This window comes from Pristiophorus japonicus, chromosome 12, assembly GCF_044704955.1.
Source record: "Pristiophorus japonicus isolate sPriJap1 chromosome 12, sPriJap1.hap1, whole genome shotgun sequence".
NCBI lineage: Eukaryota > Metazoa > Chordata > Chondrichthyes > Pristiophoridae > Pristiophorus > Pristiophorus japonicus.
The window spans coordinates 81,473,501-81,500,155 of record NC_091988.1 but is presented as its reverse complement, the minus strand read 5'-3'; the positions used below and the strand labels follow the sequence as shown (position 1 = coordinate 81,500,155).

Below are 26,655 nucleotides of genomic sequence, written 5' to 3'. Positions count from 1 at the left end.
CTCCTTAGATACGTCATAGTGAACTAACATGGTGCTCGCCACCAATTTGTTTTTACACTCCTTGAATGCTGTATCGCATTCTTCTGACCACTTCCAATGGACCTGTTTTTTCAACAGTTCATTCAGTGGATGTAATACTGTAGCCAAATTTGGTAGGAACTTCCCATAATAGTTCAAAAGACCCAAAAATGATCAAAGTTCAATGACATTCTTGGGAGTGGATGCATTTCTGATTGCATCCAGCTTTCCCTTGGTTGGATGTAAACCATCTTTGTCTACTCTGTACCCTAAGTACTCCACTGAGTTTTGAAATAACTCACACTTGCGAGCAGACACTCGTACTCTGTGCTTCTCTAGCCGTTTGAATTTGCCTATTTGGTGCTGAAATTAGTATGTCATCGAAATAACATACTACTCCTTCAATACCTTGCAAAATCTGGTTCATCACCCCTTGGAATATGGTAGGAGCGGAAGACACTCCAAATGGTAGCCTATTAAATTGATATAGGTCTAGATGAGTATTTATAGTCAAGCATGACTTGGACTCATCTAGTTCAAGCTATAAGTAGGCATTCGTAAGATCCAACTTTGAGAAGATCTGACCACCTGTCAGTGTTGTGAACAATCTTCTATATTTGGCAATGTATTGGGGACATTACCCTCTAGAACCTGGTTTACGGTTACTTTATAATCATCACACAATCTTACCTTACCATCGGACTTCGGTACAACAACAATGGGTGTAGCCCAATTACATAGATCTATCTTAGAAATAATGTTCTCAGTCGCTAGTCTTTTGAGTTCTTGCTCAACTTTCTCCTCGAGTGCCTATGGTATGGAACGTGGCTTGCAGTAAACAGATCTAGCGTCCTTCTGTACCCTGACACTCGCCTTGAAGCCTTGGATCGGACTGCCTGTTTCGCAGAACACCTTCGGATAATTCTTGATGACAACATCCTTTGATGCAAATCTCATTTCAACACGAAAAATCTCACTCCAATCCAGCTTCAGTGATCCTAACCAATTTCTTCCTCGTAAGGCAGGCTTGTCTCCTGCCACTACTAATACAGGCAATGTCTGAACTTGATCCTTGTATTTCACCGGTACGGTGATACGACCTATTACAGGAATGTTCTCTCCCAAGTAGCCTTGCAGCTCTATCTTGGATTGCTCCAATGGGAAATCACGCAATTTGTTGAGGTATAGCAACTCCGGTACTACACTCACGATGCACCAGTGTCGATTTCCATGGGTATCTTGGTTCCTGCAACATCTATGTGGATTATGATACTTTTCGAATCGCTGTTAGTTAACCTCGTGCTCCTGATGATGGTTAGCTCCAAAATCTCCTTGTCCTGTTGTTTTTCTTCCGTGCTATGTAGTCTCTGGGGATTTCTACTCCAAGCTTTGAAAGCTGGTTTGCCTTTCAGTCGGCATGCCTTCACAAGATGCCCAGTTTTCCTGCAGATGAAACACTCTGCCTTCACATATGGACAACTTTGAGCAATGTGTTGTCCCAGACACTGATAGCAGGACTTCAATGGTCTGCTGCCATTGCCAGTTTCTGGAACTTTGGGGCCCAACTCCCTCTACTTTTAACCTGCAGGTGATTCACCTCGGTTGTCTGATGACTGAAAATAGAATGAAATTTTCGGGAATATTGGTCAGCCATGTTCATTGACATAGCTGTCTGACAAGCTAAATCAAAAGTCAAGTTAGGCATTGTCAATAACTTTCTTCTAATCACATAATTTTTCATCCCACAAACAAAGCGGTCACGCAGTGCTCGGTCCTGAAAGTTTCCGAAATTACAGTGAATGGATAGCTTTTTTAATGCTACAATGTACTCACTGATATTTTCTTCGGTTAACTGATCTTGTATTCCGAAATGATAACTTTCACCAATTTCCAGGGGCTCAGGGCTGCAGTGCTGCTTAAGAGTTGTGTCCTTTGGCTTGTCAGGCACAAGCAAATTTTAAGGTTTCATACACCTTGGGCCCTGCTTCAGTTAAGAAAATAGCCCTTTGTTATTCCAACACCACCTGGTTATGGTTTTCATTATTGGGGACTTCGATGATATTATTTGCAGTGAAAAACATTTCTAGCCGCTCCACATACGCTCTGAAACTTTCACGGTCACGTTGAAACGCCCCCAAATGCCCTATTATTCCCATAGGCACAGCCATCTGGACTCTGGCAGTTTAAACAAGTGTGCTTGTAATTTATCTCGGATTTGTAGCTGTATCAAAACAGAGAAGCTCTCAAAGTCTCTCTGTCGGTTGGCTGAATCCTCCACCAACAAAAATCTCAGCTTTTTTTTCCCCGATAAACCCATCTTTGTCACCATTGTTATATTTTCAGTAACTCACAGAAACACAGACAGCCTTACGATGGCAGAATATACCGGAACTCCTCACCCGAGTCAGGTGACCTGTTCCCTTTATTATAAACAGCATTGGCTGCAGTGCCACAGGAGTCCACAGGTGGAGCTATATATATTACATTCAGGATAAATTAATATTGTGTAACAGACCAACATATAGCATTTAAAAGAAAACCAAGACACTTCCAACTATGAGCAATACAAACATGTTTATATAAATGGCCCCATCTTAACACCCATAGCCCTAATCCCATCTGACATTCATGTTAGATTAATAGCTCTCTGAAAATGGGCACCATGTTAGCCTGTTATCAATCTAGAAGGACATTCCCCATATTGGTCAGATCCCTCATAAGAACTGTGAATCCCTGACAAATGTCATTTCTTGTCTCTCTTACTTAAGGATGAATACCATTGGAAATTTTCAAGGACTAGCATCTCATTTATGAAGAAGTTGTTAATTTTATTTGAATTATTGATATTTATGGAGCAAATGCTGTTCATATTTAGTTTAGACACATAAAATGTACTCCTTTCTTTGAGTTAGTCATCTAACTATAGATTGCAACACGAACAATTTTCAACCAGAGCACCAGATTGACATACCAAAAGAGTGCCCTTTATCCTCAGCCAGGCACTGGAATGCAAGGTTCTCACCACAGATTACCCCTGGTTTTAATCCTTGTTGTCTTTATTTTGCTCCATTTATTTTCTCTCTGCATATCTATGATTTTACAGAGTTATATATTAACTATTTAGTGGATTCAATTGTTGTGTATTGGCTGCTGAGATTGACAATCTCTATCCTCTAATGACAGAGAAAGTTTAGCTGCATCAGACACTTGGGTCTTGATGCCTTGTGCCCAGCTTCATTGCTTGCGCATCTCAGAATGGGCCACTGGCATATCTATCCATATCTAAATGCCTGATTGATGAATTACCTTGCAAGTGAGCAAGTTCAAGGGCCGAGCTTCATGGTCACTTTTCTCTCCATGTGTTGGATGTTTCCTTTATGTGTTGGTGACCAAAGTGCATCACAATACTCAAGGTGCAGCCTGACCAAAGCACTGTATAGTTTCAGTATTTAAATCATTTGTCTTGCTTCGGCCAGGTGGAGAAAGCTTTTGAAATTAACTGCAATTTACAAAAACAAACGCACATTCTATTTTAAATCATGTTAAGAAGCTTTGTAGTTGCAGTCTTCTTGAGATGCAATAGTTGGCAAGGTATGCATTTTCTTCCTCATTAATTTTCTCCCCTCCTTAAGACTTGAGCCTTAACAGTTAGTGTAATGAGTTATTTCACCAACAGAGTGACTCCTGAAGCTGCGCAGAAGCATTCTGGGGATAACTGTCAGTTCCCAAATTTAAAAAAATAACCTTCACCACAAGAGGATCTCCAGCATCCACTGTACTTTGATTTTGTTTTCACCTAATGTTCAGTATGCTTACTTAGAGTCAGAGGAACAAATTCTGGCAAATCACATACACATCTTTAAATGTCTGAAATAGCCATTAATCATTCAGTTCCAGTCATTGTCTCCTTTCCCACCATCTCCAGGTCTGCATTAGTGGCAATGCTCGTGATGGTTGGAATAGGATCACAAGGATAATTTACATTCTCACAATATGTTCATTTAGTCAGATTTCAATGCATTTATTTCCCATCTTTGCTTTGAATTTACAATATTTAATACATAATTCTGGCTGGTTTCATCAGAAATCACAATCATACAATTTCTCAGGAATCATTATATCAAGAATAAATATAGCAGAAACTATGATCACGCTCATCATTACTTTGCAATATTTCCATGCATTATTATTTGGGGGGAAAACCCTAGGACCAAAAAATTAATAAAACTATTTTGGTTCCATCATCTCCTTACAGACTACATTTCAATAGATGATTCATACAAACATCTCAAAATACAGTACCCCAAAAACATATGCAATTTTAACAGGCCATCACATCAAAACTAGGATAGTATGCACAGTTATGACAAGTGACCACACTAAATATTATGTTTTGTATTTCAATGGATATCGTACCAAAAGCTATACATTGTAAATAGACAATTGTTCTGGACAACTGAACATGGACAGCTTGATTGAAATTCAAGACCGCAATTGGCCAGGATAAATTGTCCATCATCTACCACTATTCTATCTTACTTCCTTAGTGAGAAGGTACTTATAGAATTTGTGACTTTAATAGTGAATTCACCGAACAGACAGCTCCTGTAAACATGTATGCTTTTCAGTATTAATGTGCATTTGTTAGGAGCTGTCAGCTAGAGGTGAAAGTGGAAGAAGAGCTTCCTTATTTTTTTTAAAAAGACATTTTACAAGGGATTTAAGTGCAATGTTTGAGTGTGAAATTAAGGTTCCAGTGTGCATACACTAGATCTTGTGGTGATTCTGTGATTACTTTATGAACCAATATGCTGCTCCAAATTATAACTGATTCTATTTCAGTAAGTCAATGATATCAATCGCGCTTTACTGTTAACTGGAATTTTGAGCAGGGTAAGCTTAGTCAGCCTTGAACAGACACTCAACCTTCAACCACAGAGTATTTTTAGGGATATGGACAAAATATATACAATGCAAATACAGGTAGCCAGCCAACGCTTACTCTTTTCACTAACAGCCATGCGTAAATTTTTAACAAATACACACTGTGGTTTAATATCATACATGTACAGCTTTTGAAGAGTATTTATATAATCTCTCAACCCAAAGCTCTGTAGTTGTCCTACCAACATCCAGATCATCTGGTCAATAAATATATTGAATGCCAAGATTTCTTAGAAGTGGCCAGGTTGCCAAACATCATATATCAAAAGCATAAATGTATCATTTTTGGTCACCAATTATTTTATCGTACCCCTTTCCCCCATGTGTGCACTCAATTTGCTCAGCTTTAGAAACATCTAAAATCTATCTCCATCTCAATTTTAGCGGTCTTCATCACCAGGGCGTCTGAAATCACAAGTCTATCTTCATCAAGTCATCTCTAACTCCATAAATTGCCAACAATCTAGAATGTTTTAGGGCCAAAACTATCTGGGGCACATTTATAATGTCAATGTTTCATTCATAGTCAGTTGAGATTTATAACATAGATCAACAGGTTATGATATTTCTAACTCTTAGAATTAGTCCTACCTCTACCAGATGTGGAGTTGGATTGAAACCGCACATGTTGCACACTTGGACTTTGCATTCAGTGCAGTTGTTAAAGTTGGGAGGCTGACTTGATCCCACATTCAGTTCCGTTTTACATAGAGGGCACAATACTTTGGGTTTGGTGGCTTCTTTCTGTTGAATGGCTGGCTCTGGTTTTCCTTGTATACATGCAGAGACACCCCCAGTTTTAACTTGCATTCCTGCTGTCGAACCCTGCAATTTTGAGCTCAATTCTGTGCTTTGATCACTGAAAACTATTTTTGAAGCCTGTTTAGCTGTGGACCCTTTAGCAGGTGATTGCTGGCTTTGTGATGTCTGTTCTGGCTGAGTGGAAATAAGGCTGGTGGCCTGGTTCAAAAGAGAAGTTCCAAACCCAAAGAGTTTACCAGTAATGCCCTCCTGCTCTTGGGATATACTAGAAGGCCCCGCTTGTGTTCTTGATGGTGAACCATCTATTGTCCGCCTTTGTTCTGCAGGAAAAGGCCTAGTTTGCTGGCTCTGACCCATAGGCCTGGTTGCCTCAGATTGGGCAACAGGCTTCGGCTGGGCAACAGGCTGTGGCTGGGCAACAGGCTGTGGTTGAGATTGATTAGCTGTTGCCCCCTGCTGTTCACGTTGACTGGGTTGCATCTTGGTCTCCGGTTTATTTTGTGCACCAGATGGCACTTTAGGAAGCTCCCTTTTTACTGGTGTAGTCCTGCCCTGTTGAGGGACAGGATCTACTCGAGGCTGTCGCTGCGGTTTTGCTTGTGGTTCTGGTTGGGGCTGGTCTGATGGGGAGTGTAACTGCTGCTGACTTTTGGAGCGTGGTGCAGTAGTCATGTCCATTCCCAGAGCTCTCTGCATTTGACAGTTTAAGCACAACCATTCTTCTACCTACAAAAGAAAAAGTATTGTTACACCATCTGAAATTAGGTTGCTAAACATTTTTTGCAACCTCAAATCATAATACATCACGTTACTGGTTATCATAAAAATGTATTAATCTACTTAAACATTTTGTTGAATTTTTGTTCTCAAAATGTGGGATGCAAGTGCTACAAAATGGAACATGTCCTTCACTTTTGCCTACCTGTCAGCATCAGGCACTTACCCCTCCAAATTAGATATAACAAATTAGTCGCAAGGTATCACCTTAGACTGAGCTATTAAGCATTGCCTTCATTAAAAACACATTTGTTCAGCCAGTTTTTGTCTTTAGAGGAAGAAGTTCCCTGGAAGATTTGTGTCAGGATTGTATACGCAAATAATGCAATTATATATTATCACTTAATGCATTAAAACAAAAATGTTTTCCAAAAATGTACATGAAGGCAATGCCCTTTAATCCAAACATGCAATGTAACATTTCTGTTTTCCAAGACTTTAAATTAGCACTCCACAGTTCACTTGAGTGAATTAGGAACTGGCTTAATACAAAAGCAAAAACTGCAGATGCTGGAAATCTGAAATAAAAACAGAAAATGCTGGAAACACTTAGCAGGTTAGGCAGCATCTGTGGAGCGAGAAACGGAGTTAACATTTCAGGTTGATGACCTGTCATCGAATTGCTTTAAATTCATTTTAATCACGAACCAGTAGAGAGAACAGTCGTTCACCCAATCAGATTGTGGTGGATCTGAAATGAAAAGACAGGGTTCCAACCCAGTGGGCCAACCAATACATCACTGATCATTTCAATATAAAGTTCTAACTGCTGGTTCTGAATGGGAGAGGCGGGGGGCGGGGTTAGCAGGAGGATGGAGATACTGATAAGTACACTTTTTCTGAAAGCAGTCCTTTCATTAGATTCAATCACAGCCCAAGAAACGTGCCTTGCCAGTAACCAAAGTGATAAGTATCGTCGAAACCCATTTTCTAGTACAGGGAGAGTTTATACACAACCTCTACAAATAACACACAGCATTATTTGACTTTGATTCACGAGTCATCTATTATGTTAAATCTGATCTGAAAATCAGTGATAACATTGCTGTGCAAAAAAAGGGATAGACTTCCTTTTCCCTCAGTTATCCTCACCCCTCAGTTTTGATGAAAATTGATGTTTACAGCACAAGGCATGAGTATAGTTTAAAATTGATAAAAATGTGAAATCACTTCCGATCCCACCACAAATGCACCTACACCCAGTTTAACAGTGGCAGGTTATGGTGGCATCCGAGTAACCCTGGCGAGGCGGGTCAAAGATAATATTTAAATGAGGCTGCATTCCTCAGATTTACGGAGCCATTTGAAGTTAATGGCTGCGGTCTGGGTTTCCCAGGACTCAGGAAACCGGGCAACTGAAGGGAGGCAGGAGCTGCCAGATCCAGCAGTTAAGTACTTTTTCAGCACTGCATGTGGGGCATGAGGAGCAGGAGTGCTTCCCCCCAGTCCCTCAAGCAAACCTGCTGCCGCAATCTCTCCCACCACCCCTCTCCGCAATCTCACTCTCCCTCCCTCCTCGCTGCTGAACTCTTTGAGCCCCCCACCCGCCCCCAACCCAACCAACCACCGATCTTCTAGGATTGCTGGGGACCGTTCTCAATGGTCCCTGGCTGCAGCCTTCCACCACAGGCTTTCCTGCCCGGCCAGCCTTCAATCGGGCCAGCTACTGGGTGGGAAATGGAGTAAAACAATTCTATTGAGGTCCTGCCATTAAATTCAGCAGGACCTCTGCATTCCCAGTATTTCTGGCCGCAGACACATGTTCCGCTCCCTCCTCACCACCCCATAAATATCAAGGCTTACATCTCATTAGGCATTCATTGACACCAACTTTTAAAATTCTACATACTATAAACAAGAAGTACTTGCCCATTTCCACATCTTTCAGAAACACCTCCAAGTGCTTTATATACAAACTTACTTTGAAGTGTTTGACCATTAGATAAGCAAACATAACAATTTAGCATGCAGCAATGAGATTAACAACCAGTTTGGTTGAGAGGGGAATGTTGGCAATCACACGGGAACTCCCTGCTCATCTTTAAATAACACAACGGTATCTTCAGCATCCATTTGGATAACTTGAACAAGCTGTGTTTCGGTGTACCATTTCATCCAAAGATTAATTCCTGCACTGGAGCATCAGCCAACATATATTTACCTGGAAGGATAGCTGAAAGCCAGCATTGCCAGAAGACACAGAATTTCCCTAAAAGTTATATTTTCTTCTCGCTTTGTGAGGCTCCTTGTTCATAAAAAGAAAACGCACCATTTATTATAACTCCGAATGTTTTTGCCTTTTGTGGTACAAAGATTTGGGGAAGAAATTGGATGCATTTGCTCCTTCCGTTAGTGCCCTCGGGGGGCGTGCGCTAACTGGGCGCAAATGTCTTTACGACTGGTCGCGGCACTGACATCGACTCTCGCCATATTGAGCGGCAGTTTAGCGGCGGCTCTATGGCGTTATGCTCCGACCTCCTGCGCTCGTAGATCATGACCTCATTGCCGTGCGCATCGCCCCGTAATTCACTTTTGCCCCCTGCAGCAGCGCCAGGCAAAAACACCAGCAACTGCAGGAGGCATGGATCAGGCGGCCGGCCACAGGATGATGATTAAAGGCAAGGAGGCCAAAGAAAAACCTATCATTGCTGAATCTGTTTTCTTTGCAGGTTCCTGCCCGCGATCGTTCAGCCCGGCACTCTGCTCGAGTGCCGGGCCGATCATACGAGTTCGTCACTCCCTTGGTTATCCTGGTAGGGCCATTTTAAATTGCAGACCCTGCAGCGATGGACCTTCCCTTTGAGAGAGGGAAGGGTCCTTTGAATGGGGCAGCACTGCACAGTACAGTGTGCGGCACTGCGGAAGTTTCCGCCCCGCCTGCATCCTTGAGTTAGCCCTCCTGGAGCACTAAAGCTAATTTTTTGAAAGCCAGAAGGCATTAGCGCCTGCCGCAAAGTTTCCTGGCTTTCAAAAGTTACCACCCTCAAATGGAGGGGCGTTATGAATTTCTCCCCCTATACATCTTTTCGATCAGCAACCCAGCAATTTTGGTGCCAGCTGTTATTAAGGCACTGTGTCATGCCACACCGACGATCATTCTAGCCTCTAATCATTTTGAAATGCAAAAATTAAAAAGAAATCTGTAAAAAATCAGGATAGGATCCATGTAAATGCAAGTATGAAATAACAGAAGAACAAGCTAGAGACCTGTTGTAATTATTTTTACAGATGTTTAGGAGCAAATACTTTGAGTCTGTTTAACAACCAGCAAATGGCCAACATCAATCAGTTCTAAATTATCGCAATTATAGTCCAAATTGCTGCAGCAAGTAATTTAGGGAGCGAAGTTTGTTTGCTTGTTATCATCATCATTATCATAGGCAGTCCTATTGGCTCTGCGACAGGATTAGAACCCACAGCGTTGTGTGCAAAGCCTCCTGGGTTGATGGAAAGCCCCCAACTGAAGTGTGAACCCATTGTTCCTTTTTCAAATAGAAAGGAAAAGGATGGCAAATGCTGGAAATCTGAAATAGAAAAAGAAAATACTGCAAATACACAACAGGTCTCTCAGCATCAGAATCTAGAGAGAAAAAACAATGGACTGCATCAATATTAAAAACAGAAAATGCTGGAAATCTGAGCAGGTCAGGCAGCATTTGTGGAGAGAAACAGAGTTAACGTTTCGGGTCTGTGACCCTTCGTCAGAACTGGAAAAGTACGAAATGTAACAGAGTCTTAAGGGGATTACATCGTTTTTTCCTTCAAGTGCCGATAGACTTCCAGCATTTTATGTTTTTATGCCATACTTTAGTGAGGCTTGTCCAACACTAACTACTATCGTCTTGTTTAAGGGTACAACTTAGACAAGTACACTCGATTTGCATACAGTCATCATATACAAAGGTCGGCAAAAAAGAATTCCCAGCATCAGTGCCATTTCAATTTAAAGTGGTTATCTGCCACGAAAATGACCCTTTTCTAAAGAAAGGAAGAACTTGCATTTATATAGCGTATTTCACATATTCAGAATATCCCAAAGCACTTCGCAGCCAAAGTACTTTTGAAATGTAGGCAGATGCAGCAACAAGTTTGTGCTCTACAAGATTCCTAAACCTATTTACCTCTTGAGCACCCTCTCCTCCTTTAACACCTTCACTAACTCCCACCCTTTTGGTCACTCCTCGTCTTTTGTCTTGACTGCCATTTTATTTTTGATTACTTTACACCTCTGAACATTTATTTTATATTCAACAACTTACATTTATATAACACCTTACCTTCTGAAGCAAACATTTCTCCAACAGAGAAAATTTCAGCAGCTAATCCAAGTGTTAAAGTAGTCACAATTGCCGTGATAACCAACCCCATAGGCAGTCCCTCAGAATCGAGGAAGACTTGCTGCCACTCTTAGGCTGAGTCCTTAGGTGTCTGAACAGTCCAAAACAAGAGCCACAGTCCCTGCCACAGGTGGGACAGACAGCCGTTGAGGGGAAGGGAGGGTGGAACAGGTTTGCCGCATGTTCTTTCTGCTGCCTGTGCTGTCTCTTCCACATGCAATCGGCGATGAGACTCAAGGCGCTCAGCGCCCTCCTGGATGCACTTCCTCCAATTAGGGCAGTCTTGTCGGTGGGGATGCTTGAGGGTGTCCACCTTTGGCTCATTTGCCATGAAGGAGTTCCGAGTAGAGCGCTTGCTTTGGGAGTCTCGTGTCTGGCAAGCGGACTATGTGGCCTGCCCAGCGGAGCTGATCAAGTGTGGTCAGTGCTTCAATGCTGGCCTGGACGAGGACACTGATGTTGGTGCGTCTGTCCTCCCATGAGATTTGTAGGATCTTGCAGAGGCATCATTGGGGGTATTTCTCCAGCGAGTTGAGGTGTCTACTGTACATGGTCCATGTCTCTGAGCCATACAGGAGGGCGGGTATTACTACAGCCCTGTAGACCATGAGCTTGGTGATAGATTTGAGGGCCTGGTCTTCGAACACTCTTTTCCTCCAGCGACCGAAGGCTGCACTGGCGCAATGGAGGCGGTGTTGAATCTCCTCATCAATGTCTGCTTTTGTTGATAAATGGCTCCAGAAGTATGTGAAATGGTCCATGTTATCCAGGGCTGCGCCATGGATCTTGATGACTTGGGGGCAGTGCTGTGCGGTGAGGACAGGCTGGGGGAGGATCTTTGTCTGACAGATGTTTAGTGTAAGGACCATGCTTTCGTACGCCTCAGTCAATAGGTTGACCATGTCCTGGATTTTAGCCTCTGAACGCGCGCAGACGCAGGCGTTGTCCACGTACTGTAGCTCGACGACAGAGGTTGGGGTTGTTGTGTATGGCGAAAGAGTCAGACTGAACACTGTGAGCTCAAAGTCAAGTGTGACTTTAGTCTTTTAATGCAGGTCTCCAGAGTGCCTCTCCAACCTGTGAAGCCTCCTTAAATACCTGTGCTCCCAAGGAATTATGGGATCCCTTAGGACTCCAAGGGAAGAGCCCTCTGGTGGCTGTACAGAGTAAATACAAGCATACAAATATAACAACACTCCCGCGTAAAGTCAATAGTGTAACTATTTACAACGTGAGTCGATCTGGGGCCCTTCTTGCCCTGGTTAATCATCTCAGTGTGAAAGCTGGTGTTGTTGAATCATTTGTTGGGCCCTCGCTGTGCAGCAGTTGGCCTTGCTGGGCTGCCTGGTGTGTTGGGCCCTGCTGGGCTGCTGTGGATGATGGGTTCATGGTCAACCGTGGTGTCAGTTGCCACTGGTGTGTTTGTTGGGGGATCAAAAAATTTAGGGTCCAAGTTGGGTTGCTCAGGATAGTCCGTGAATCTGAGGTTGATTTGGGCCAAGTGCTTCCGGTGAATGAGTCAATTTGAAAGTTTGTTCCGAAACACCCTGCTCCCCTCTTTGGCCACGACAGTGCTGGGAAGCCACTTGGGACCTTGTCCATAATTTAATACAAATACAGGATCATTGATTTCAATCTCACGTGATACATTTGCGCTATCATGATATGCACTTTGTTGAAGCAGCCTGCTTTCTACCTGTTCATGTAGATCAGGGTGAACTAACGAGAGCCTTGACTTAAGTGCTCTTTTCATGAGCAGTTCAGCAGGTGGGATCCCAGTGAGTGAGTGGGGTCTCGTGCTAAGGAGGACTCGGGATAGGCGGGTCTGCAGTGAGCCTTCAGTTACCCTCTTCAAGCCTTGCTTGATGGTTTGCACTGTTCTCTCTGCCTGACCATTGGACGCTGGTTTAAACAGGGCAGATGTGACATGTTTGATCTCGTTACGGGTCATGAATTCTTTGAACTCAGCACTGATAAAACATGGCCCGTTGTCGCTCACCAGGACATCGGGTAAGCCGTGAGTGGCAAACATGGCCCGCAGGCTTTCAGTAGTAGCAGCGGACGTGCTAGCTGACATTATCTCACGTTCAATCCACAAGGAACATTTTACCCAAGAATGGGCCTGCATAGTCGATGTCTACCCTAGACAACAGTTTGGAGGGCCAAGACCATAAACTTAGCGGCGCCTCCCTGGGTACATTGCTTAACTGCGAACATGTATTACATCTGTGAGCGCAGGACTCTAAGTCTGCATCGATACCGGGTCACCACACGTGGATCTGGCTATCCCTTTCATCATTACGATGCCTGGGTGGGTACTGTGGAGGTCATTGATGAAGGTGTCTCTGCCCTTCTAGGGGACCACTACTCGATTGCCCCACAGAAGTCAGTCTGCCTGTATAGACATTTCATCTTTGCGCCACTGGAACGGCATTATCTCTTCCTGCATTTCCACTGGGACACTGAACCAGCTCCCGTGAAGCACACAGCTTTTGACTAGAGATAATAAGGGGTCCTGGCTTATCCAGGTTTTGATCTGCCGGGCAGTGACGGGTGATTGCTCACTCTCAAATGCTTCCATAACCATGGCTAGATCTGCAGGCCTGTGCCATTTCCACCCCCGTGGTAGGCAATGGCAGCCTACTGAGAGGCCGCGAGAGACAGCGGGAGTTCGTGGTCGCTGAGGCGTGAGTCCGGGGTTGGAGAGGCCTACAAAAGGCCGCGACGGACAGCGGGAGTTCGTGGTCGCTGAGGCGTAAGTCCGGGGTTGGAGAGGCCTACAAAAGGCCGTAAGAGACAGCGGGAGTTCGTGGTCGCTGAGGCGTGAGTCCGGGGTCGGAGAGGCCTACAAAAGGCCGCGAGAGACAGCAGGAGTTCGTGGTCGCTGAGGCGTGAGTCCGTGGTCAGAGAGGCCTACATAAGGCCGCGAGAGACAACGGGAGTTCGTGGTCGCTGAGGCGTGAGTCCGGGGTCGGAGAGGGCTACAAAAGGCCGCGAGAGACAGCGGGAGTTCGTGGTCGCTGAGGCGTGAGTCCGGGGTCGGAGAAGCCTACAAAAGGCCGCGAGAGACAGCGGGAGTTCGTGGTCGCTGAGTCGTGAGTCCAGGGTTGGAGAGGCCTACAAAAGGCCGCGAGAGACAGCGGGAGTTCGTGGTCACTGAGGCGTGAGTCCGGGGTCGGAGAGGCGTGCTTGTGCAGCTACAGGGAGAAGGCAAAAAAGTAGAAAAAAATAGGAAGGTGACGTCACAGCCAAGGGGGTAAGTGATTGGCTGGTGATTGGTGAGTAGTTTTTTTTTCTCTTCTATAACAGTGAGTAAACTTTAGCATTGTTGCCAATTTAAGTGAATCTAAGGGTTAAGTCATGGCAGGAGAGCTCGGTCACGCGATATGCTCCTCCTGTACCATGTGGGAACTCAGGGATACTTCCGGTGTCCCTGACGACTACATGTGCGGGAAGTGTATCCGCCTCCAGCTCCTGACGGTCCAAGTTGCGAAATTGGAGCTGAGGGTGGATTCACTCTGGAGCATTCACAATGCTGAGAATGACGTGAGTAGCACGTGTAGCGAGTTGGTCTTACCGCAGGTGAAGGGTCCACAGCCAGTTAGGGAAAGGAAGACCAGCAGGAAGAGCAGTGCAAGGGTCCCCTGCGGTCATCCCCCTGCAAAACAGATACACCGTTTTCAGTACTGTTGAGGGGGATGTCTCATCAGGGGAGGGCAGCAGCAGCCAAGTTTATGGCACTGTGGCTGGCTCTGCTGCACAGGAGGGCAGGAAAAAGAGTGGGAGAGCGATAGTAATAGGGGATTCGATTGTAAGGGGAATAGATAGGCATTTTTGCGGCCGCAACCGAGACTCCAGGATGGTATGTTGCCTCCCTGGTGCAAGGGTCAAGGATGTCTCGGAGCGGGTGCAGGACATTCTGAAAAGGGAGGGTGAACAGCCAGTTGTCGTGGTGCACATTGGTACCAACGATATAGGTAAAAAAAGGGATGAGGACCTACGAGATGAATTTAAGGAGCTAGGAGCTAAATTAAAACGTAGGACCTCAAAAGTAGTAATCTCAGGATTGCTACCAGTGCCACGTGCTAGTCAGAGTAGGAATCGCAGGATAGCTCAGATGAATATGTGGCTTGAGCGGTGGTGCAGTAGGGAGGGATTCAAATTCCTGGGGCATTGGAACCGGTTCTGGGTAGGTGGGACCAGTATAAACCGGACGGTCTGCACCTGGGCAGGACCGGAACCAATGTCCTAGGGGGATTGTTTGCGAGTGCTGTTGGGGAGGAGTTAAACTAATATGGCAGGGGAATGGGAACCAATGCAGGGAGACAGAGGGAAACAAAAAGGAGACAAAAGCAAAAGACAGAAAGGAGATGAGTAAAAGTGGAGGGCAGAGAAACCCAAGGCAAAAAACAAAAAGGGCCACTGAATATAAAGGGGCTGCAGGAGGGGTCAAAACTAAAAATCATGGTTTAAAAACTAGGATTAAAACACTCTACCTAAAACACATGCAGCATTCGAAATAAAGTAAATGAGTTGACGGCACAAATCATTACAAATGGGTATGATTTGATGGCCATTACAGAAACATGGTTGCAGGGTGGCCAAGACTGGGAATTAAACATACAGGGGTATCTGACGATTCGGAAAGATAGACAAGAAGGGAAAGGAGGTGGGGTAGCTCTGTTAACAAAGGATGATATCAGGGCAGTTGTGAGAGACGATATTGGCTCTAATGAACAAAATGTTGAATCATTGTGGGTGGAGATTAGAAATAGTAAGGGGAAAAAGTCACTGGTGGGCGTAGTTTATAGGTCCCCAAATAATAACTTCATGGTGGGGCGGGCAATAATCAAGGGAATAATGGAGGCATGTGAAAAAGGAACGGCAGTCGTCATGGGGGATTTTAACCTACATATCGATTGGTCAAATCAAATTGCACGGGGTAGCCTGGAGGAGGAATTCATAGAATGCATACGGGATTGTTTCTTAGAACAGTATGTTACAGAACCTACAAGGGAGCAAGCTATCTTAGATCTGGTCCTGTGTAATGAGACAGGAAAAATAAATGATCTCCGAGTAAAAGATCCTCTCGGAATGAGTGATCACAGTATGGTTGAATTTGTAATACAGATTGAGGGTGAGGAAGTTGTGTCAGAAACGAGCGTACTATGCTTAAACAAAGGGGACTACAGTGGGATGAGGGCAGAGTTGGCTAAAATAGACTGGAAACACAGACTAAACGGTGGCACAATTGAGGAACATTGGAGGAATTTTAAGGAGCTCTTTCATAGTGCGCAACAAAAATATATTCCAGTGAAAAAGAAGGGCGGTAAGAGAAGGGATAACCAGCCGTGGATAACCAAGGAAATAAAGGAGAGTATCAAATTAAAGACCAATGCGTATAAGGTGGCCAAGGTTAGTGGGAAACTAGAAGATTGGGAAAATGTTAAACAACAGCAAAGAATGACTAAAAAAGCAATAAAGAAAGGAAAGAGAGATTACGAAGGTAAACTTGCGCAAAACATAAAAACAGATAGTAAAAGCTTTTACAGATATATAAAACGGAAAAGAGTGACTAAAGTAAATGTTGGTCCCTTAGAAGATTAGAAGGGGGATTTAATAATGGGAAATGTGGAAATGGCTGAGACAAAAACCATGCCAAAAATTGCTGGTCACAGGAATGTGGGAAGGGAGGACCTTGAGACAATTACTATCGCTTGTGGTGCAGTGCTGGACAGGCTAATGGGACCCAAAGTAGACAAGTCCCCTGGTCCTGATGAAATGCATCCCAAGGTATTAAAAGAGATGGCGGAAGTTATAGCAGATGCATTTGTTATAATCTACCAAAAGTCTCTGGACTCTGGGGAGGTACCAGCGGATTGGAAAGCAGCTAATGTAACGCCTCTGTTTAAAAAAGGGGGGCAGACAAAAGGCAGGTTAGTTTAACATCTGTAGTGGGGAAAATGTTTGAAACTATCATTAAGGAAGAAATAGCGGGACATCTAGATAGAATAGTGCAATCAAGCAGACGCAGCATGGATTCAAGAAGGGGAAATCATGTTTAACTAATTTACTGGAATTCTTTGAGGATATAACGAGCATGGTGGATAGAGGTGTACCGATAGATGTGGTGTATTTAGATTTCCAAAAGGCATTCGATAAGGTGCCACACAAAAGGTTACTGCAGAAGATAGAGGTACGCGGAGTCAGAGGAAATGTATTAGCATGGATAGAGAATTGGCTGGCGAACAGAAAGCAGAGAGTCGGGATAAATGGGTCCTTTCCGGGTTGGAAATCGGTGGTTAGTGGTGTGCCACAGGGATCGGTGCTGGGACCACAACTGTTTACAATATACATAGATGACCTGGAAGAGGGGAGAGAGTGTAGTGTAACAAAATTTGCAGATGACACAAAGATTAGTGGGAAAGCGGGTTGTGTAGAGGACACAGAAAAGCTGCAAAGAGATTTGGATAGGTTAAGCGAATGGGCTAAGGTTTGGCAGATGGAATACAATGTCGGAAAATGTGAGGTCATCCACCTTGGGGAAAAAAACAGTAAAAGGGAATATTATTTGAATGGGGAGAAATTACAACATGCTGAGGTGCAGAGGGACCTGGGGGTCCTTGTGCATGAAACTCTTTTGAGTTTACCTGAAAATAAACATAAACATTAAAACCATGCCACCCGCCTGGGTGACACAGCAGACATTTTCAAGGCCCCTTTTTTTTTCTTTTTTTTTTGGTTTTTTTTGGGGCGCTAAAATCAAATTTTTCCAGTGCCCCCTATAAAAGGGGAGGGGGACACTAAAAGCACCGGCAATGAAAACAAATTAAACTTTAAAACGTAAAATCAAATTAAAATTTGGTTGCCGGGCGTGATGATGCACTCCAGTCCCTCCGGTGCCCACCTCTCGCGGAAGGCCGCGAGCGTACCGGTGGACACCGCGTGCTCCATCTCCAAGGACACCCTGGACCGGATGTAAGAGCGGAAGAGAGGCAGGCAGTCAGGTTGAACGACCCCCTCGACCGCCCGCTGCCTGGACCGGCTGATGGCACCCTTGGCCGTGCCCAGGAGCAGTCCTACGAGGAGGCCTTCGGACCTACCCGCTCCCCTCCGCACAGGGTGCCCAAAGATCAGGAGAGTGGGACTGAAGCGCAGCCAGAATTTCAGGAGCAGCCCCTTCAAATAATGCAACAGGGGCTGCAACCTCGTGCACTCAATAAAAACATGGAACACGGACTCCTCCAGACCGCAGAAATTGCAGGCGGCCTGGGAGTCCGTGAACCGGCTTAAAAATTTATTGCACGGCACTGCTCCGTGCACCACCCTCCAGGCCAAGTCCCCGATGAATAGTGGGAGGACCCCTGCGTAGAGTGCCCTCCATCGGGGACCCCCGCCTCCTCCGGACGGCAAGATGGTACGCCACGGCGTGTCCGGACGGCCGGCGAGGATGGCAAAGTTGAGAGTGTGCAGGAGCAGCCCGTACAGGAAACCCCTCCGCGCGGAACTGAAAGGCACGGAGGGGATTTCCCCGAGGCGGCTCAAGTTGTGAGGCGCCGGCCCCCGAGGGAGGTTCCGGGGTTTGGCGCCGATGAGGAATTCCGTCCGGACGGGGGTCAGTTCGGATGGGATCTCCCCACGTGCTTGAGCCTCCTCGATGCACCTAACGGAGTCAGGGCCCAGAGCTGTTTTTAGCGACTCGATGGCATCGGCCGCGTGGCGGACGTTGGCAGAGTTTAGGCGCCACGCCAGCGTGTCTGGCGCCATCCAGCCCGCTCCTCCGCCATAGAGCAGGTCCCTGACCCTGGTCACCTCACCAGCCACAGCCCTCTCTTCCGACCGCCACATAAAACCTCGGTCGTGGAGGTACGGATTCCCGAGCAGCGGCTCCTGCAGGACGGCCGCCACTCCAGCCGGCGGAGAGCTGCGCTTGGTGGAGACTTTGTTCCGGACCCTGATGAGTTCCCTGTAAAAGACAGGCAGCTCCCGGAGGGCGGTCCTGGCACCCCCCCAATCCTTGTGCATGAATCCCAAAAAGTTAGTTTGCAGGTGCAGCAGGTAATCAGGAAGGCGAATGGAATGTTGGTCTTCATTGCGAGAGGGATGGAGTACAAAAAAGCAGGGAGGTCCTGCTGCAACTGTATAGGGTATTGGTGAGGCCGCACCTGGAGTACTGCGTGCAGTTTTGGTCACCTTACTTAAGGAAGTATATACTGGCTTTGGAGGGGGTACAGAGACGATTCACAAGGCTGATTCCGGAGATGAGGCGGTTACCTTATGATGATAGATTGAGTAGACTGGGTCTTTACTCGTTGGAGTTCAGAAGGATGAGGGGTGATCTTATAGAAACATTTAAAATCATGAAAGGGATAGACAAGATAGAGGCAGAGAGGGAGACTAGAACTAGGGGGCACAGCCTCAAAATACGGGGGAGCCAATTTAAAACCGAGTTGAGAAGGAATTTCTTCTCCCAGAAGGTTGTGAATCTGTGGAATTCTCTGCCCAAGAAAGCAGTTGAAGCTAGCTCATTGAATGTATTCAAGTCACAGATAGATAGATTTTTAACCAATAAGGGAATTAAGGGTTATGGGGAGCGGGCGGGTAAGTGGAGCTGAGTCCACGGCCAGATCAGCCATGATCTTGTTGAATGGCGGAGCAGGCTCGAGGGGCTAGATGGCCTACTTCTGTTCCTAATTCTTATGTTCTTATGTAGCATCGGCGCAGTTTTCTGTGCCTGGCCTGTGGCGGATGGCATGGTTGTATGCGGACAACGTGAGCGCCCATCTCTGGATGTGGGCCGATGCGTGGTATTTATCCCTTTACTCTCAGAGAACAGGGATATAAGTGGCGTATGGTCAGTTTCCAATTCGAATTTTAGCCCAAACAGGTATTGATGCGTTTTCTTTACCCCATATACACATGCTAACGCATCTTTCTCAATCATGCTGTAGGCGCTCTCAGCCTTAGACAGACTCCTGGATGCATAAGCAACCGGTTGCAGTTTCCTGAAATCATTAGCTTGCTGCAATACACACCCGACGCCATATGACGACACATCACATGCTAGTATCAAACGCTTACATGGATCATACAACACAAGCAATTTGTTTGAGCATAACAATTTTCTCGCTTTTACAAAGGCATTTTCTTGGCTTTTGCCCCAAACCCATTCGTCCCCTTTACGTAGTAAGACATGCAGTGGTTCTAACGTTGTGTTGAGACCCGGTAGGAAGTTACCAAAGTAGTTCAGGCTCCGTCACGTTCTGTGGCCTCGGTGCGTTCGATTGCCTCCGTCTTCGCTTTGGTGAGCCTGATGCCATCCGCCACAATCCTCCATCCCAGGAACACCACTTCAGGCGCCAGGAAAACGCACTTCGAGTGTTTTAACCTGAGCCCCACGCGGTTGAGTCGACTAAGAACCTCCTCCAGGTTCTGCAGATGCTCGACTATGTTCCAACCTGTGACCAAGATGGCGTCCTGGAAGACCACGGTGTGCGGCACCAACTTCAGTAAGCTTTCCATGTTTCTCTGGAATATCGCCGCTGCCAAATCGGATTCCAAACGGGCATCTGTTATAAACAAAAAGACCTTTGTGCGTGTTGATGCAGGTGAGGGCCTTCGATGTTCCTCCAGTTCCTGCTTCATGTAGGCTGAAGTCAGATCCAGCTTCGTGAACATCTTTCCTCCTGCCAGCGTTGCAAAGAGGTCGACGGCCTTTGGTAGTGGGTAGTGGGTATCGCAGGGAGAAATGATTGATAGTTACTTTGTAATCGTCACAGATTCTGAAGGTGCCATTTCCCTTGAGAACTGGGACGATAGGATTGGCCTACTCGTTGAACTCAATCGGAGAAATGATGCCCTCTCTTTGCAGCCGGTCTAGCTCGATCTCTACCCTTTCTCTCAACATGTACGGTACTGCTTTCGCCTTGTGATGGATGGGTCGCGTCCCCGGAATTAGGTGGATCTGCACTTTTGCTCCTTGGAATTTCCCTGGTTCGAACAGCAAAGGAAATTTGTTTAAGACCTGAGCACGCGAAGTGTCGTCAGCGGGTGATAGTGCTCGGGCGTCGTTCCAGTTCCAGCATATCTTTCCCAACCAGCTCCTGCCGAGCAGCGTGGGACCATCGCCCGGTACCACCCAGAGTGGTAGCTTGTGCAGCGCTCCATCGTAGGAGACCTTTATGGTCGCACTGCCGATTACAGGAATCAGTTCTTTCATGTAAGTTCTTAGTTTTGTGAGAACTGGAGTTAAGACTAGCCTTGAGGCCTTGTTGCACCACAACCTTTCGAAAGTCTTTTTGCCCATGATGGACTGGCTCGCGCCCGTGTCCAGCTCCATTGACACCGGGAGTCCATTTAGTTCAACATTATCGGGAGACAATTCGCGGTGAATGTGTGCACCCCATGTACCTCTGCCTCCTTGATCTGAAGCTCTAGTTTATCATGATCCTCCATGGATCTGTCCTCCTCTGCAACATGGTGGGTTGCAGGTTTAACAGGCTTTGCAGCTCGCCTGCCCACTCATTGGAGGTGTCCCATTGTTCCACAGCCCTTGCAAACGTATTCTTGAATCGGCATGAAAGGAAACGATGATCACCCCCGCAGCGCCAACAAGGTGTTAATGGCCTTTCATTCATCACCCTTCATGGTGGATTCGGAGACATCTGCGAACGTGTAGCTGCAGGTATGTGTGACATGCCCTGTACGTTACGATTCGAAAACATCACTTTGTTCACAGTACTTGTAGCAGCACTTGTCTGCTGAGAGATTTGCTTCGTATTGTCACTGGTGGCAATGAACACCTGGGCTATCGCTTACTCAAGGTTGGGGTCTCTACAGTCAAAAGTTTGCAAAGTATGGTTTCGTGGTCAATGACAAGTATGAAAAAGTCTCTGAGCATGTGCTCCAAATGTCCTTCAAATTCGCAATATCCTGCAAGGCGTTTTAGCTCGGCGACATAACTCGCCACTTCCTAGCCTTCAGATCTTTTGTCAGTGTAAATCCGATATCTCGCCATCAGAACGCTTTCCTTCGGGTTCAAATGCTCTCGGACCAGTGTGCACAAATCGTCGTACGATTTCTCAGTGGGTTTCGCTGGAGTGAGCAGATTTTTCATGAGGCCATACGTTGATGCCCCATAGACGGTGAGGAGGTTCGCCCTTCGTTTGGCAGCACTCTCTTCCCCATCTAGCTCATTGGCCACGAAGTATTGGTCGAGTCACTCCACAAAAGTTTCCCAATCATCTCCCTCAGAGAATTTCTCCAGGATGCCCACTATTCTCTGCATCTTTGGGTTCGCTATCTGTATCTCATCGCCAGTTGTGTATGGAGAAAGAGTCAGACTGAACACCGAGCTCAAAGTAAAGTGTGACTTTAGTCTTTTATTGCAGATCTCCAGACCTGTGAAGTCTCTTTAAATACTTGTGCTCCCAAGGGCTTATGGGATCCCTTGGGACGCCAGGAGATGTGCCCTCTGGTGGCTGTACAGAGTAAATACAAGCATACATATATAACAGGGGTGGTCTTGGACCTGGCCTGGATAACCAACCCATCATTTCACTGAACCATAATCTATACAACAGTTGGAACGGAGTGTTCTGGATCTCTAATATAATCTACCCATTCAGACTAAGGGCTGGAAATTCAGCAACCTTCCGCCGGGTTTTTCGGCGGTACTTTGCCGTTTTGGGCAGAAAACAGTGCGGCGGGAAATTGCCTGAAGTCTTCCGTCGGCGATTCTAAAATACTGCTGGGGAGTGGATCATGGGCATGGAAAAAGCACTTTTGCCCAATATTGGCAACAGCGGTCACCCGTAGATAGGCTCAAAAAAAACCGGTGAGGAACACCTGCATTGCAGCCCTTGGAAATGGTGGTAGGTATGAAAACGTGCAAAAAAGGTAAGTTGAAGTTTATTTTTAAATTCTTTTGCAGCGATTTGCTAGAAAAGGATCTTGTGAATGTTTTGCAATTTTTTTATTTTTTGCAAAAATATTTTTTGTGGTTTCCCCTCTCCCTAGGCCCAACTAGCAGCGGTATTGGCCTTGGAGAAAAGTTGCAGAAAATTCGCGACTTCGTGCGATGCCGATTTTTCCTGCCGGGTGGATTTTTTCCCCATTTTTTCCTGAATTTTCTGCCTCGAAATCATAACGGAGTCATAGTGTTTTTTTGGGTGAAAAACTGGTGATAGCGGTATTTCACGAATTTCCAGCCCAAGGTCCCTGAGTCACTTGAGTTTCAGTTTAACAGTTTGACTCCACCTCAAGTCTTTTGACCATATTAAAATCCAGCATAAAATGTCAATGTTAATTTGTGTAGATGCAAGATCAGTTTCTTAAACCTTTTTAAACAAGTTCAAAGACTATGGTGCAGAAATTGCAGTCAGAGACTTCCCTGGGGCGGATGCCTCCGACCTGAAAAAAATCTACGAACTTACCTGGTGGTCCGTAAGATTCAGAGACTTGCAGTCCTGGGCCTCTACGAGTATACCTGCATAAAGGCACACATATCCTAGGGACATCGGCATTTTACAAGCCTTCCTGGGATCATGTGGGTCGGCCCAACCAATCAAAGTAGGGGTATTCCCATTCATACTTGTGGTGAGTTCCGTATATACGATATTCCCATTCATACACGCTAAGTATACACCCAAAAAAATACACAAATACTTAAAATAAACTTTTAAAAGACATCACATATTTAAAGTTAATCAAAATTGATATTAATTATTTAAAACAAAAATTTAATTTATTGAAAATTAAATTTACATATTTTAATAGGTCTAAAAATAAACTTACTTTATTTCACAGATTTTTAAATGTTTAAATTATTGAAAAAAAATTATATTTCTGTCCTTTACAAGTCTTACACTGATAAAAGCAGGCCTTACGCCAGGCGTGCTTTTATCAGTGGTAAGAATTTCACAGGCATTTGCTGGGCAGAAGTTGGGCTATTCTGAATGCGTGCGATCTGTCAAGAGGATCACAAGTTTCGAGTTTAGGCGCATGCGCAATGCATGCCTAAACCCAGAACTTGCGGGGCCCCTACGGGCACATGCACACTTCATACGCGCCAGTAGGGGCCGTGAATTCAGCCCCAATAAATACCAATATTGCAGACAGCGGTGATGAAGGTTGCTGCAAGCAACTGCCAGAAAGTTATACAAGTGACTCCTTCACATGTTTATAACTGGATATTGAAGATTCTATTAGAGTGGGTTTGTAATTGCATACCAAGAAGTCAGGTTTTGTAACCTGAAGACACAAATGTCAGAAGATGTAAAGTAATATCTTGTTTTATTATATCTCCAGCACAACCAAATCTGTATAGTGTGGTTAGTAACCCCAGTAATAACATTGGCGGGCTTGCTGCTTTTTTTATTTTTCGGTCCTAAGTGAGCAATACTAAATAAGTAATACCTTACAATGCATTGCATTAAGATTTCTTCCTCAGTTCAATTACATAAAAACAAAAGAATGCAGGCAATAAAATCTTACCCAAATATCTCAGCAATATAAGGAACTATTTACGATCATTACAAGAAAGTCAACCAAGGAACCATGGTGAGTTTCTACAGTGCATGCTGTAGATTGTACATACTGCAGCCATACTCCACACCGCTGATGTAGTGAGGGTGGATACAGAGATCAGCGGGAGGGGCACCGATCAAACACACTGCTTTGTCCTGTATGGTTTTAAGCTTCTTGAATATAGTTGCGGCTGTAACCATCCAGGAAGTGATGAGTATTTTATCACACTGAGACTTGAGCCTTGTAGACGTAGAGAAGCTTTGATGAGTAAATATGACAGGTTGCAACATTGAGAACTCCATCACCAAATTTTTACCGAAGTACTACTCTAAAACACTTGAGAACTCAGAAGAGAAATATTTAGCAGATTTGAACTCGACTGGTTAAATCGCTGGGGTTACGAGAACGTCAATGGTTTAATTCCTAATCTATCTGGATTTAACAGATTTCAGCCTGTGTAATAGTTGGGCACAATTTACCTCAACCCTTGGTTTAGGGAGCAGAAAAATCAACCAGAGATTCCCAATGCTGACTGCAAATTATAAATTAAGTGAACAGGATTGGGCTTAGCTGCAATACTCCCATGGTTGAGTAGCTTGCCCACAAGCGTTGCCTTGGCTTATTCACGAATAACGGCCACTTGGAACAGTACTGGAAAACACCCATTAACTTAACACAGCAGAAGTAAATGTCTTCAGGAAGGGGAAAAAGAAAGGTCTAATGCAACGTAATTTTTTTCCTGTCCAGAATTGGGATGTTCCATTACACATGTCCCTCGTGACCCAAACTCAATTGTGACAGTTGTCAGACCTCTAGTTTGTTCTGAATTATCCAAGAATGTTGGCTTTAGCAGTAAAAGTTGCTTGTTCTACCTGCAATGGGCAGCCCCCAGAATTTTCAACATGGTATGCCAATGGTTTTTAACTTCAGAGGAAAGAACATCATAATGTTTGTAACATTATCTAAAAGGTCAGAATCAAACAGAATCTAAAGGTGTTAAGCAACATTCTGTGACTAGCTCAACAAAACCATACCAAAACTCAAATACAGTGCAGGAAGGGATCTCTTGCTAGACAAGGAAGTAACAGTTTGTGATTCCATCGGGATTTCTACATGACACTAGTGTACATGTTTGAAAGTATTGCAGAGGGCTGGAACATCTGGCATGGATTATGTTGATGCAGTAACCCCCTACTGGTAGAAGTATTGATCTGTAGACTGATAAGGGAATTAAGGGTTATGGGGAGCGGGCAGGTAAGTGGAGCTGAGTCCACGGCCAGATCAGCCATGATCTTCTTGAGTGGCGGAGCAGGCTCGAGGGACTAGATGGTCTACTCCTGTTCCTAATTCTAATTCTTATGATATATGTTTCCCATTAATTTACTGCATTTCAAGGTTGGAGGAGTCATATACAAGTCACATGGAGACAATACAGAATGCTGCGTCAAAAGGCTTTAGGACCGAAATTGCCCCTTTCCTTAAGGCCTGTTATCACTGGAAATCGGCAGCCACACTGCAGAATGAAATAGCCGCCGATTTTTTGTGTAATGGCCGCCATTATCAAAATTCTGCTCCTGCGGTATCCCGGTGGTGAACTGCTCCCCCCCTTACTGCTCCCGATCCATCCTAAGTGCGACTCAGAGTGCGCACCGCCAATGTTCCCCCCCAATGGTGAAATTCCGCCAAGATTGTCTTCCTCTCACCAAGGGGGGGTGCCAAAAGCTGCTTTTCTAAGGCGGTCCAGAGAGGCTGTGGCCTTCTAAAACGAAGAATCTATTTGTACTAAGCGCATTCTGCGCATGTGTCCTCCCGACTCCACACACCCACCCCCAATCCTGGAAGTGGGGTGCCCCGAACGCAAGCCGAGCCCCGTGCTGGGCTGAGGGGGGGGGGGGGGGGGAGAGGAGAGAGAGAGAGAGAGAGAGAGAGAGAGAGAGAGAGAGAGAGAGAGAGAGAGAGAGAGAGAGCGCGCGCCTTGGGGTGGGGGGGGGGGCAGAGAGAGACGGGGTTGGGGGAGAAGAGAGAGACAAGGGTCGGGGGAATCGGAGGGGAGAGAGGGAACTCAGGGAAGACGGATCATGATCTTCCAACCCCCTTTACATCCACACCCTAATTCTCGGAAAGCTCGGTGCATGTGTTACAAGTGTCATCGTTGGAGTGGATGAAATCCAGAAGTTACAACATTGTCACTATTCACTTCATACCCAATAAACTGGTTAACAATCCGCACACAATGCCCCATCTATGGCCAGGGGGGCAGGAGCGGTGGTGGAGATAAGGTTGCGCGTGG

At 45.4% G+C, this 26,655-nt stretch overlaps 1 protein-coding gene across 1 annotated transcript in view; it reads right to left on the bottom strand.

The window, feature by feature from the left end:
• LOC139276790 (protein bassoon-like) overlaps nucleotides 1-26,655 on the bottom strand; it is a 646,194-nt gene that overhangs the window by 572,154 nt on the left and 47,385 nt on the right. The window contains exon 2 of the mRNA XM_070894795.1: nucleotides 5,554-6,450. Coding sequence (XP_070750896.1) covers nucleotides 5,554-6,450 — 897 coding nt within the window. The remainder of the gene's footprint in view (nucleotides 1-5,553; nucleotides 6,451-26,655) is intronic.